The 12,234-nt window shown below is 42.9% G+C and overlaps 1 protein-coding gene and 1 pseudogene across 2 annotated transcripts in view; one reads left to right on the top strand and one right to left on the bottom strand.

Annotated features, from left to right (window-relative positions):
• ATP1B3 (ATPase Na+/K+ transporting subunit beta 3) overlaps positions 1 to 6,238 on the top strand; it is a 41,662-nt gene extending 35,424 nt beyond the window's left edge. Inside the window, exons 6-7 of the mRNA XM_022582654.3 lie at positions 3,241 to 3,327; positions 5,561 to 6,238. Of these exons, the coding sequence (XP_022438362.1) occupies positions 3,241 to 3,327; positions 5,561 to 5,731 (258 nt within the window). The 3' untranslated portion in view covers positions 5,732 to 6,238. The remainder of the gene's footprint in view (positions 1 to 3,240; positions 3,328 to 5,560) is intronic.
• Positions 4,067 to 12,234, bottom strand: part of LOC149749429 (large ribosomal subunit protein eL32 pseudogene) — a 23,493-nt pseudogene continuing 15,325 nt past the window's right edge. The window contains exon 2 of the transcript XR_016393130.1: positions 4,067 to 11,574. The product of XR_016393130.1 is annotated as a large ribosomal subunit protein eL32 pseudogene (transcript). The remainder of the gene's footprint in view (positions 11,575 to 12,234) is intronic.

Below are 12,234 nucleotides of genomic sequence, written 5' to 3'. Positions count from 1 at the left end.
CCTACACACTTAAGGGTCTTAGGCCTAAATGAGGTAAGTATAAACTGAGTGTGGTGTGTGACTGAAAATGCACACTGAAGTGCTCAGTAAACTGTAACCCAGGACTTCCCTGGTGGCACAGTGGTTAAGAATCCACCTGCCAGCGCCGGGGACATGGGTTCAATCCCTGATCCGGGAAGATCCCACATGCCGCGGAGCAGCTAAGCCCGTGCGCCACAGCTACTGAAGCCCGCGCGTACGTGCCGCAACTACTGAGCCCGAGTGCTGTCCGAGCTCTGCAACAAGAGAAGCCACTGCAATGACAAGCCCACGCACCGCAACGAAGAGTAGCCCCGGCTCGCCACAGCTAGAGAAAGCCCGTGAACAGCAACAGACCCAACACGGCCAAAAATAAATAAATAAATAAATTAATTAAAGAAAACCTTTTACATTTTGGGGAACATCTCTGTGTTTCTATGAATTATTAAGGAAAAATAGGTTAAAAGTAATTAATGGGGCTTCCCTGGTGGCGCAGTGGTTGGGAGTCCGCCTGCCGATGCCGGGGACGTGGGTTCGTGCCCCACTCCAGGAGGATCCCACGTGCCGCAGAGCGGCTGGGCCCGTGAGCCGTGGCTGCTGGGCCTGTGCGTCCGGAGCCTGTGCTCCTCAGTGGGAGAGGCCATGGCAGTGAGAGGCCCGCGTACCGCAAAAAAAAAAGAAAGGTAATTAATGTACAAAAGTACTTAAAGTGACTATTTTTTTCTCCTATATAAAATGTTACTTTGGACTTTTTTGAGCATGTATTCTGGTTTTTTTCAATTTGTTTTTCATTTTTATTGGAGTATAGTTGATTTACAATGTTGTGTTAGTGTCAGGTGTACAGCAAAGTGAATCAGTTATACATACACATATATCCACTCCTTTTTAGATTTTTTTAGACTTTTTTTAAATTAAGGAGTACAAACGTAGGGTGGTGTTTGAATAGTGAATGAAAAATGGCTTCTACAGTTTCCCTTAGCCTTGTTATCGCCTGTTCTTTTTTTTTTTTTTATAAATTTATTTTTGGCTGCATTGGGTCTTCGTTCGAGCGGGCGCTGCTCTTCCTTGCGGTGCACGGGCTTCTCATTGCGGCGGCTTCTCCTGTTGCGGAGCACAGGCTCTAGGCGTGCCGTACTTGTGGCACGTGGGCTTAGTTGCTCCACGACATGTGGGATCTTCCCTGACCAGGGCTCGAACCCATGTCCCCTGCGTTGGCAGGCGGATTCTTAACCACTGTGCCACCATGGAAGCCCCTCTCCTGTTCTTTTTACGTATTGTTGATCTGGATCGTTAGAACTTGCCCTTTTTGTGGGTTGTCATCGCTTTATGCTTTGCTGTCTTGCCTGTGTCGCTTGTCCATGTGTTTCTCTCACCCCATGCACATCTGCTGCTTCGTGGTGGTTAAGGGAAGTAAGCAGAGTACCGCTTCCCTTAGAGAAGATTCTTAGTTTTGCTATAGTGTTTCGTGTATGCTTTCAAAAGTAGAAATTTGTTTATTCAAATCTAGAATGCAAACATTTAGTAATGTTTTATTTTAATTAGTGCCTTGTGAAGTTGCCACTGATTTTAATCATTGTTGTCTGTCATCTACTCAGTATGTGTAAAAGTTACAGTCTTTAATATTGGGTCTACTCAGAATGTGTTACATGAGAATTTTCATAAATTGCTTATTTTTCAAGAAGAATACTAGATTTGTATCATTATCTTGTATATCAGGTTTTTTTTGAGGTATGGTTGATTTATAATATTACATAAGTTTCACGTGTGCAACACAGTGATTCACAATTGTTAAATATTATACTTCATGTATAGTTTTTATAAAATATTGGCTATATTCCCTGTGCTGTATAGTTTATCCTTGTAGCTTTTTTATTTTTTTTATAAATTTATTTTATTTTATTTATTTATTGTTTTTGGCTACGTTGGGTCTTCGTTGCTGCGTGCGGGCTTTCTCTGGTTGCGGTGAGTGGGGGCTACTCTTTGTTGCGGTGAGTGGGTTTCTCATTGCGGTAGCTTCTCTTGTTGCGGAGCACAGGCTGTAGGCGCGTGGGCTTCAGTAGTTGTGGCACGCGGGCTTCAGTAGTTGTGGCACGCGGGCTCAGTAGTTGTGGCTTGCGGGCTCTAGAGCACAGGCTCAGTAGTTGTGGCGCACGGACTTAGTTGTTCCGCGGCATGTGGGATCTTCCCGGACCAGGGCTCAAACCCGTGTCCCCTGCATTGACAGGCGGATTCCCAACCACTGTGCCACCAGGGAAGCCCAGCTTATTTATCTTATACATGGTAGTTTGTACCTCTTAATCCCCTACCCCTATATTGCCCCTCTCCCCTTCCCTCTCCCCAAAGGTAACTACTAATTTGTTTTCTATATCTGAGAGTCTGTTTCTTTTTTGTTGGATCAGTTTTTTGTTTGCTTGTTTGTTTGTTTAAATTTATTTTTTGGCTGTGCCTAGTGGCATCCCAGATCTTAGTTCCCTGACCAGGGATGGAATCCGTGCCCCCTGCAGTGGAAGTGCAGAGGCTTAACCACTGGACCACCAGGGAAGTTCCTGTATCAGCTTTTTTAATACGTGGAATATAATTGCAGTAGACATATAATACTTCTAACTGATTTACATGTGCCCGTAAAAATTATTCAAGGGAAATGTGGTATTTAAATTAGTTAAGAAGGGTATTCCTTGGAGTACTTTAAATTTTCCCCAGCAGTGTGTCAGCTGCATCATAGTTTCCACCTCTGGTTACAGTTATCATGGTGGTTAATCATGTGACACTTCTGGACCTGCCGCCTCCCAGGCCTGAGTGGTACCTTCTAGGTGTGGCAGCTATTGCTTTCCAGTCTGGAAGCACAATAGTTTATTCATTTTAGGGTTCATTGGTCCCAGACCTACTTGTGCATTCCTGCTGTCAGTGGCTGGAGAACTGGCATTTGGTAGTTGGAAGGCAGATAAGATTTTACAGACATTGCATGAGTAGATCTGGCTGTAAGTTAAAGGGACTGTCATGGAAAAGTATATAAGATATATTAGGAAATCAGGATAGTTTGTGTCAAACGGTTTAAATCAACATGAGTAAGTCTCTTTTCAAAAATACACTTGTAGTGAATGCAGTTGGAGCAACATTGTAGTTTCTTCATACTGTCCATAATTGATACTGCTTTAATAAAAATACATTTTTAAAAGCTATTTTTTGTGACCTAAAAAGGGTTTGTTTTGTTTTCAACTTTAGGGTGAAAACACAGCATTGCTATCAACTTATCCTTCCAATGGAATGATAGATTTAAAATATTTTCCATATTATGGGAAAAAACTGCATGTAAGTATTTAGAAGTTCTTAAGTGGTAGTGACTCTTAAGACTCTTAAGTGGTAGTCTGTATTAAAATGCCAGTTGTCTGGATTAGGTAGACGTATGCCCCATGTAACGTGTGCATCATCTATTCTGGTTTTTAAATACAAATGGTGATGGCAAATGGAGACTCCAGATCTTAACTACAAACACAAAACCGAAGCAGCTAAGTTAAAGGATGATTATTTTCAAAATACAGTTTCCTCTTTCATTTCTTAGGGTGTGCTTATTTAAAGAATATAGAGAAGTAGTAAAGAAGTCATTATCCAGAGATAACTATTATTGTAGCGTAATTTCTTCCATAGTTTTTCTTTAAGTATGTGTATATAAATAGCATTTTGTATGTATACTAGTAAACTTTTTATTTTGAAATGATTTTAAACATAAAGTGGCTAGAATAGTACAAAGGGTTCCTATAGACCCTTCACACAGATCTCCCGTTTGTCTTATTAGTCTCCATATATATATATATATACACATATATGTATGTATATATACGTATATAAAATATATATATATAATTTTTCCCCCTGAACCATCATTGGCACTCAGTGATAAACATGGTGCCTCTTTACACTAAATGCTCTTTACATTAAATTTCCTAAAAATAAGGACATTATCATATATAACCATTAGCATTGATACTGTACTATAATCTACAGATCTTGTTGAAATGTCACCAGTTGTTCCACTAATGTCCTTTATTGCAAAAAAAAAAAAAAAAAAAGTTTTTTCCTGGTCTAGGATGTTACACTGTTAGTCACCTATAACCTGGAACAGTTCCTCCATCTGTCTGTTTCATGCCCTTGAGCTCTTCAGAAATGAGTACAGGCCTTTTTTGGCTTACTTTGTTGGTTTATGTTCCTCAGTTTGAGTTTATCTGATGTTTTTCATGATTAAATGTAGGTTGTACATTTTCGGCAGGAATGCCTCAGAAGAAATGTTATGTCCTTTTCAGAATAGCATATCAGGAGGGACGTGGTGTTGAGTCCCATTAATGGTGATGTTAACCTTGTTAAGGTGGTGTCAGCCAGGTTTCCCTAATGTAAAGTTATACTTTTTTTTTTCTTTGTAATAAGTATCATGTGGGGAGAATACTTGGAGAATTTATAAAATTATTTCTCCTATAACTTTAGCATTTGTCAATTCTTTCCACAATCAGTTACTAATAGAATTGTTCTCAAATGCTTTTTCTAATTTCATCTTTTCTTTTTCCATTTACTAGTTGGCATTCCACTCTAAGGAAGAGCTTTTCCTTCTCCACTGTTTATTTATTTATATCAGTATATTCTTACGGATTCTTATTTAATTCAGGGGTTATATGTTATAATCATTTATTTTGGTGCTAATGTTGTCCCAGATTTGGCTGGTGGGAGACCTTCAGGCTGGCTCTGGCTCCTGTGTCCTTTAGACATGTTCCCTTGATTCCTATAGCACTTCCTTACTTTCTGGCACCACAAGATGTTCCAGGTTCTTCTTGTACTTTCCTGCCTCAGCCCTGGAATCAGCCCCTAGTTCCTTTTAGTGAAGAATTGTATTTAGAAACCACAGTGATGGCAAAACAATTTTGAGTATATTTTTGTACCAAGTCACACAGCAACCATAAGTAAGGATGTTAGAAACCTAAGTAACATAATCAGTGAGGTAGATCTTCTGCATGTTTATCAAACATACTAATATATAGATAGATACAATACATATCCTTCTCAGACACCCAGAACAGTCACAAAACTTTATCATAAAAAATGCATGCTCAAGTTTCATAAAATAGAAATATATTACAACAATACTTTCTGATCACAATGCAGGAAAACTAGAAATTATTGAAATAAAAGGGCCCTTCCAAAAGAGGGAGGAGGTGGGAACTCTCTAATCAACTCTTGGGGAAAGGGGGAAACTCAAACCAAGATTATAGAATATCTAAAAAACAATGAAGCACAACATAATCACAACCTATGGAATACATTTAAAGCAGTGCTTAGAGGAAAATTCATAGTCACAAACACTTTTATCAATAAAAATTAAAGTGAAAATAAATGAATATCCAGCTAAGGGGGAAAAAAAGGTAGAGGATTAAAAAAATAATAGATCTAATTATTAAATTAAAATCTTGTTTTTTTAATTTTACAGAATAAACAAACCCCTGATAAAGTGTAAAGTTATTGCAGAATTTGAATTAATGTATTTTCCTTTATTTGCCAGGGGAGCTATCTACAGCCATTAGTTGCCGTCCAGCTCATCTTTGGTAATAGAAATGACATAAACGAAGTCACAGTTGAGTGCAAGATTGATGGATCACCCAACCTAAAAAACCAGGATGATCGTGACAAGTTTTTAGGACGCGTTGTATTCAAAATCACCATGCGTCCATAGTAGGAGTTAAGATATCTCCACAGAGTAAACGTTGTGTTGTCTGTCTTCATTTGGTATCAGCTGGACCTGCCATTCCAGAATTATGAGACCGCCTTGGAGAAAGGTGGAGTGGTGCATCATACACTGGGGTAGCATCACAATGTGCTTCCAGACCATAGTGTTCGGTGTCCTTCAAAGTAACTGCCTGTTGCCTCTGCTGCCTTTTGAACGATGTACAGTCACCAGATAGGGACTGTGAACAGCTGATTCTGAACATGTAGGATGGGGGTTTGTCCAATTTTTATGTGGTTTAATTGCCAAGTGTCTAAAGCTTAATGTGCTGTGCTATGTAAATATTTTATAGATTTAACACTGGTTAACTGTCATATTTTGATGCCAGCAAAGTTTTAGGGGATAAAATGGTACCTGACCAACGTCAAATGACTTTATAGCTGCAAGAAATGCAGTGTGTGGAGAAGTTCTGTATGTGAGCAGGAAAAAGGAAAATAAAAGTGGATTTGAAAGGTTGTCTTGGATGTTTTGTAAAATTATTTTTTACATGCTGAATTAGTCTGTGGATCTTTCTGACTAGGAGCACAACCTTTTTGTTGTAAAACATGTAAAAACAAACAAAAAAAGTGATGGGATTATTTTCAGTGCTGGAACTAAATCTTTTAAAGTATTAAGATTAAAGTATTTTAGACCATAGATAAAAACTGCATTTTTAGGTTAGCCAGTAAGAATATGTGCACCTAAATTTTTATGGAATTAAATTCATAAGATTTAAATTGTATAATAGTTTGTGAAATCTTACTACTGCTTTTATTTAGCAGACTGTGGACTCTACAAATTGTGAAATGTAAAAACTTGGAACTTATTCAGAGCTTCCAACCAAACAGTTTTATTTCAGCATTGTCTGATTAGAGTCATGAAATATTTCCTCCTTCAGTCTGAGGTGTTTGGTATGATTCTTTGTCATAATGTGAGCTACTTTCTCCTCTATTGAGAAAGGTGTGCTTCCCACATGATCTGTGGTTTTTTTAAAGCCCATTTTTAAAAATTTTACTTTTCTCCTTAAAAAAAGGCAGGGCTAATATTCTTGAGGTTTTCTCCGTGTTGGTGCAAGCCAGGACGAGTGGGACCCAACCCAGCTGGCTCAGGAATGGCTGTCTGGAGGAAACATGAGTGCTCTGGGTGGCCTTGACTGGCCAGATGGGCCTTGGTGGCCCAGGAGCAGCCTGAACGCTTGGGTAGTTGTCACTCAGCGCCATTGGGAGGTTTGCTCTGTCACTAAGATCTTAGTGATAACAGATTTTCATTGTAGAAGCCTCCTTTGCAACTGAAGAAAATGATGCTTGGGGTTGTTAATAAAGCAAACCTACCCTGTCTCTTAAGAGTATAAAACAAGGAGAAAAGATGCTGTGATGGCAGAGCAGTGTCATGGGCTGCAACCAGGACACCACTTTAGTTGGCCAAGTGTGAACAGGTCCTCAGCAGCTGTCAACTCTGGCTCATGTGAAATCCATATCATTCAATTAAGTATTCAGTTAATTTTGTATTTTTGTATCTTTTGAAGTATAGTGTGGGTGGAATTTTTGTTTTAATGAGCTTAGGCAGAAGCAAAGTAGTTCTCAGAACATGTGACAAGAATTGAGATATCCAGAATGGGTGAGTGGGTTTTGGAAAGGAAGAAAAAAGGGACATAGACATGAGTCCCATTTGTGCCTCCTTGGTTCAGAAGGTTGGTCGTGGCTTGGCCCCTGACTGCCTGTGACCTTAGTTGACCTACCCAACTCTTCCTGGCTCTCTTTTGTGTTGAAATTAGGGGAGTTTAGCAACTTTATCCCAAGCCTGCTGTGGGCCAGGTAATGAGTTGCCAGACTCTGAGGATAAAGAGATGAAGAGATGCGGTCTCTTGAAAATCTTAAAACTAGGAGGGAACAGGCTCTGAGATGATGGCAGGTAGATGTGAGGGAGGTGGAGGGGGCCTGGGTTATTCCAAAGGTCCCCCGAGACAGTCAGTATGGGAAGGGGCTGGGTCTGTATGCAAAGGGTGACTAGGAATGAAGGGAGCCCTGGACGTGCTTTGAGTCTGCATTTCTGCTACATTTCAGGTTTTCCTCAGAGCTTCACTGGGCATCTTGTTAACAGGCAGATTCTGATTCCATAGGAGAGATTCTGTACACTCAGCAGCCTCCTAAGTGATGCCTAGCCTGCTATTCACAGACCACAGTTTGAATAGCAAGGGGACAAAGGACCAAAGACCAGCAGCTTTGCATCCTCAAGCGGTTGAGTCTGGCACTAGTTTGATTACTGGATGGAGAAGATTCCACTGTCAGTTGACTTTAGCTGATACTTAAAATTCAACAGGTATGTTATATATCTAGCTCAAAGAAAATTATGTGTTAGTTTCCGTAGATCTCCAAGCTGTTTTATACTTGGAATTCTTTTATACAAATGAACTCTTATTTCACTTTGATCACTTCCATGGGTGGGAGGGAACAAATTACAGTCTAGTTCAATCCCAATTTGGACATACAGACTCAGCCTTAGACTGTATTATACTGTCTTAGTAGGGTTTTCTGTACAAGATGAACTCTCCCTACCTCGAATGTGTGTAGTTCGTCCTATAACTTAAGCCCCGTTGTCCTTTCTTAGTGGTAGCTTCCCCGCCACGTGCAGCAGTGGGATAAGAAAGGCTGGTCTGTCCTCTTCACAAAATCCAGTAGGACTGCCTATCACTGAAGGTACAGTCTGTGAGGAGGACTTCCCAGATTCTGTGTAGAGTCTGTTGGAAGAGAGAACTTCACGTGAAATCCCCGATCATTCATTGTGGAAGGAGAGGGAGGGAAAATTGGCATTAAATCCTGATTTGCATTTGATTGTTTGGAAATCTCAGGCCAGGGTACTTACCCTTCTGAGCTGCGGTTCTCATTTTAACTGTACGATGAGGGTGTTGCCCCCCTTCAGGGCTGTGAGGATTAAATGAGAAAATATATATGCCACGCCAACATGTAGTAGATGTTTATAAATGTGAGTTTCCAAAGGCTCCCCCTCCTTTCGAGGTTGCAGGTTTTTCGGGAGTGTTTCCTTCCTGGTAACTGGAAACAGGGTAAGTACGGTGTTGCTGCTGCGTTGGTGGGTTGTTTATCACTGGGAGGGGTGTGGTAGAAAAGGAGTTGAAAGTCCTTCCTGGCTGCCTGTGGCCTTGTGCAGCAGGTTTGTATGAGGGCAGGGGTCACAGATGGGTGGATTTGAAACTGTCATCCACGTGGGATTTTTAATTTCCCTTGGCTTTTCTTGCTTTAATAAATTTGTCAAGTTGGAGTTTAAAGAAGGCTCAACAGGACTTGCTACATTGGTTTCAGAGTTTTTTAGCTCCATTGGTTCCCGCACAGAAGGAGCTGTGTTTTGAGCCGTGGGTCTTCGTGCGGCGCCTCCCTGAGACCGGCCTGCGACTGACTGGTACTCCAGGGAGGGAGAATCTGTTCCCAGGAGGGCTTCCTTCATACTGGAGGTCACACAGAGATCAGTGTGTCTGCTTTTTGAACAAACCAATTTCGTCACATTCCAGTGACTTGTCCTTCAAATAAGTCACTTCACAACTTTTCGGGAATGGTTTCTGGATTTGCTTTCAGGAGCATGGAACAGCCTTTAACCCTTGTCATGGATGGCAGGATTTGTCCATTGAGGATGGGCTTGCTTTTTAGGAACAGAATTCACTAGGGAGTCAAGACTGGTAAGGGCTGATATTTAAGTATGAAAACCAAAGCAGAGAATGTCTCCTAACCCTCTCTTTCCAGATTATTTGTGTGGCCTTGGGATAACTCAGAAGGGCCTTCATAAGAATAAACTGGATTTGACTGGTGACCAACCAGCTAATGACAGGCTAGCGTTAGTTCTGGATTTGCTTGAAGACAGGACCACTCTATCCACTCAAGTATGAGTCTGTCTGGAATTGGAGAGTGTGCAGGGCTGCTGGCTCAGGTGCTGAGCTCCCAGAGACCTTCTGCTGACACTCACGCGTCCAGCGCCCCTTCTGTTCTGCAGGTCAGAGCCCCAGGTCTCTAACGCCAGAGCCGAGGGAGAGTGAGGGGTGACATGAAGTGGCGGGCGTGGGTGCCATCTTGTCTTGGCATTAGCCTTGTTCCTTGTGATCTTCCCTCTGGGTGGCTGAGAAGAGCTGAGATGGCATGGAAAGGATGGACTTCCTGCAGAATTATGTACACCCTCAGATAAGAGCTCTCTTGGGTGGGAGGGAGTTGAGATGTGTTGAGACTGTATGGCAGGGTAGGGGGCGGGCAGTGGTAACTGGAGTGAAACTAAGGGTCAGGCAGGAAGAACCAAGTGAGGCGTGGCAGGGAGAGACGCCAACAGAGATGACCGAGCATGCAGAGCACTTGCGGGTGCCCTTCTGAGACCATTCATCCGGGTTTGGACCTACTGCTGATGAAATCACTGTGGCAAGCAGAATTGGGGCCCCCGTGACCTCTGCCTTCTGGTGTCACACCTGTGCTTATGTTGCATCCCGTGGCAATAGGGACTTCGCAGATGAAATTAAGGTTACTAACCAGTTGACCTTAAAATGGGGAGATTATCCTGGATCATCCAGAGCGCTCAGTGTAATCGTGGGAGCCTGAAGCAGAAGTCGGGTCCGAAGTGTGAGAAGACGCCCAGTTGCTCTTCTGATAATGAAGGGGGCCGTGTGGAAACAGGAGAAGCAACTGAATTCTGGAAGCCCAGTCTTCCCTGAGCCTCCGGAGGAGAGCCCAGCCCAGCCCACCAAGACGGCGGACCACAACCATGGAGAGAATAAATGAGTATCATCTGAAGCCACTAAATTTGTGGTCATTTGTTTCAGCAGCAGCTAGAAAGCTAAGATGGTCATTTTCTCAATGAAGATCGTATGCTCCAACCCAGTACTTCTCAAGTCTCGGGTGCATGTGATTCATTCAAGGAATCCTGTTTAAAATGCATATTCTGATGCAGCCACGTCTAGGGTGGGGCCTGAGAGTCTGCCTTCCTGACGAGCTCCTGTGTGCTGCTACTCTGAGGAATCACCTTTGCCCACGAGGCTCTCGTGCACCGTCCTGGTCAGTGCAGCACCTGGGATTCAGAGCCAGGGCAGAGGAGGGAGGAAATGAGAACTGAGAGAAGAAAGGCCTAGGATACGTATTGCTCCGCTGTGAACTAGTATTCACAGAGGTCGAGGTGGAGGGGTGCCCTGTGTCGTGAGCCCCTGGCTTCTGGATCGTGAGCCTCACGTCTGTGATCCGTGGCCTGCACAGCAGGCAGGACCTGGCTGCAGATGGGGCATTTCCATGTCCTGTGCTTATTTTCTGAGGCCCTGGGGGGAGGACAAGAGCCTGCAGCCATGGTTCCAGCTTCCTGAGGACAGCATGGTGCCAGCCTGACCTTTAACAGCGTCCTCGCCAGCATACCCTTTCTCCCAGCTGAATAGAAGGTCAGCTTCTGGGGGCCACCGGCTTGGAGATGAAGGGAGCCCACCTCATCAACAAAGAAAACTCTGCAGAGTTGCTATCGCTTAGTGAGAAGGAATGGACTCATTCATTTAAAAAAAAAAAATTTTTTTTTTAATTGAGCACCCAGCGTGTGCCAGGCGATGTACTAGGAGCTTGGGGTACACTGGGGGTCAAAACAAGATCCCTGCCCTCGTGGAACTTAACAGCCCAGCAACTACAGCAAGGCTGAAACTGCTTCTGGTAGGCTGCGTGTGTGGTGGCTGTCTTTGCTGCCCTTCCAGGAGGTGATGGCCTCTGGCCAGAGTAGGCTGGTCCACACGTTGCTCACACCTTCAGTCCACAGCCCTCAGCCAGCACTCAGCAGGTCTGGGGAGCCTCTTTCTGAGGAGACATGTTAGAACTGACTTTAAATGGCTTTAAGTCTGGAGCCACCCAGAAGGAGGGCAATAATCACACCTGCAGACGCAGTCTTCAGGATACTTGCCTTTTATTTTATTTTTTATTATTATGGCTGAGCCACGCGTCTTGTGAGGTCTTAGTTCCCCAACCAGGGATCGAACCCGCGCCCTCAGCAGTGAAAATGTGGAGTCTTAACCTGGACCGCCAGGGGATTCCCCCCCCTTTTTTTTTAAATTTGATATTTGCATTTTATAAATGCTCTGAGAGAAAGGATTGCAGAAGATTCTATCAGATCCTTAAATAACTCCAACGGACAAGAAGTTTATCTGGTGTAGCGAGCAGAATTTAAAATCCATATTAGTTGGAAAAGAATAGTGTGATGTTTATATGTGTGTAGCAAGTAAATACGAGAAACACATATTAGGGTTTAAAAGTAGCACAAGGGCTCCTTGAAAATCTCATGTGGGAATTTGACTGTCATCTGGATCCCTCAGAAGCAGCTGTTTTAAAGACAAGACTGTCCCAAAATCCATCCAAGGAAGTTTGTTAAGGAGGCCTCCTAAGTAAGGTGGTTCCCCAGCAGACCCCAAGCATCAGCCAGATTCGGGGAGCCCCAGACCCCTGTGGCAGCTTTACAAGAGG

The sequence above is a fragment of the Delphinapterus leucas genome, chromosome 4, assembly GCF_059928025.1.
Source record: "Delphinapterus leucas isolate spDelLeu-1000000601 "Yukka" chromosome 4, BTC_Dleu_Yukka2, whole genome shotgun sequence".
Taxonomy (NCBI): domain Eukaryota; kingdom Metazoa; phylum Chordata; class Mammalia; order Artiodactyla; family Monodontidae; genus Delphinapterus; species Delphinapterus leucas.
The sequence above is the reverse complement of the archived record's forward strand: the minus strand, read 5'-3'. Positions and strand labels throughout refer to the sequence as shown.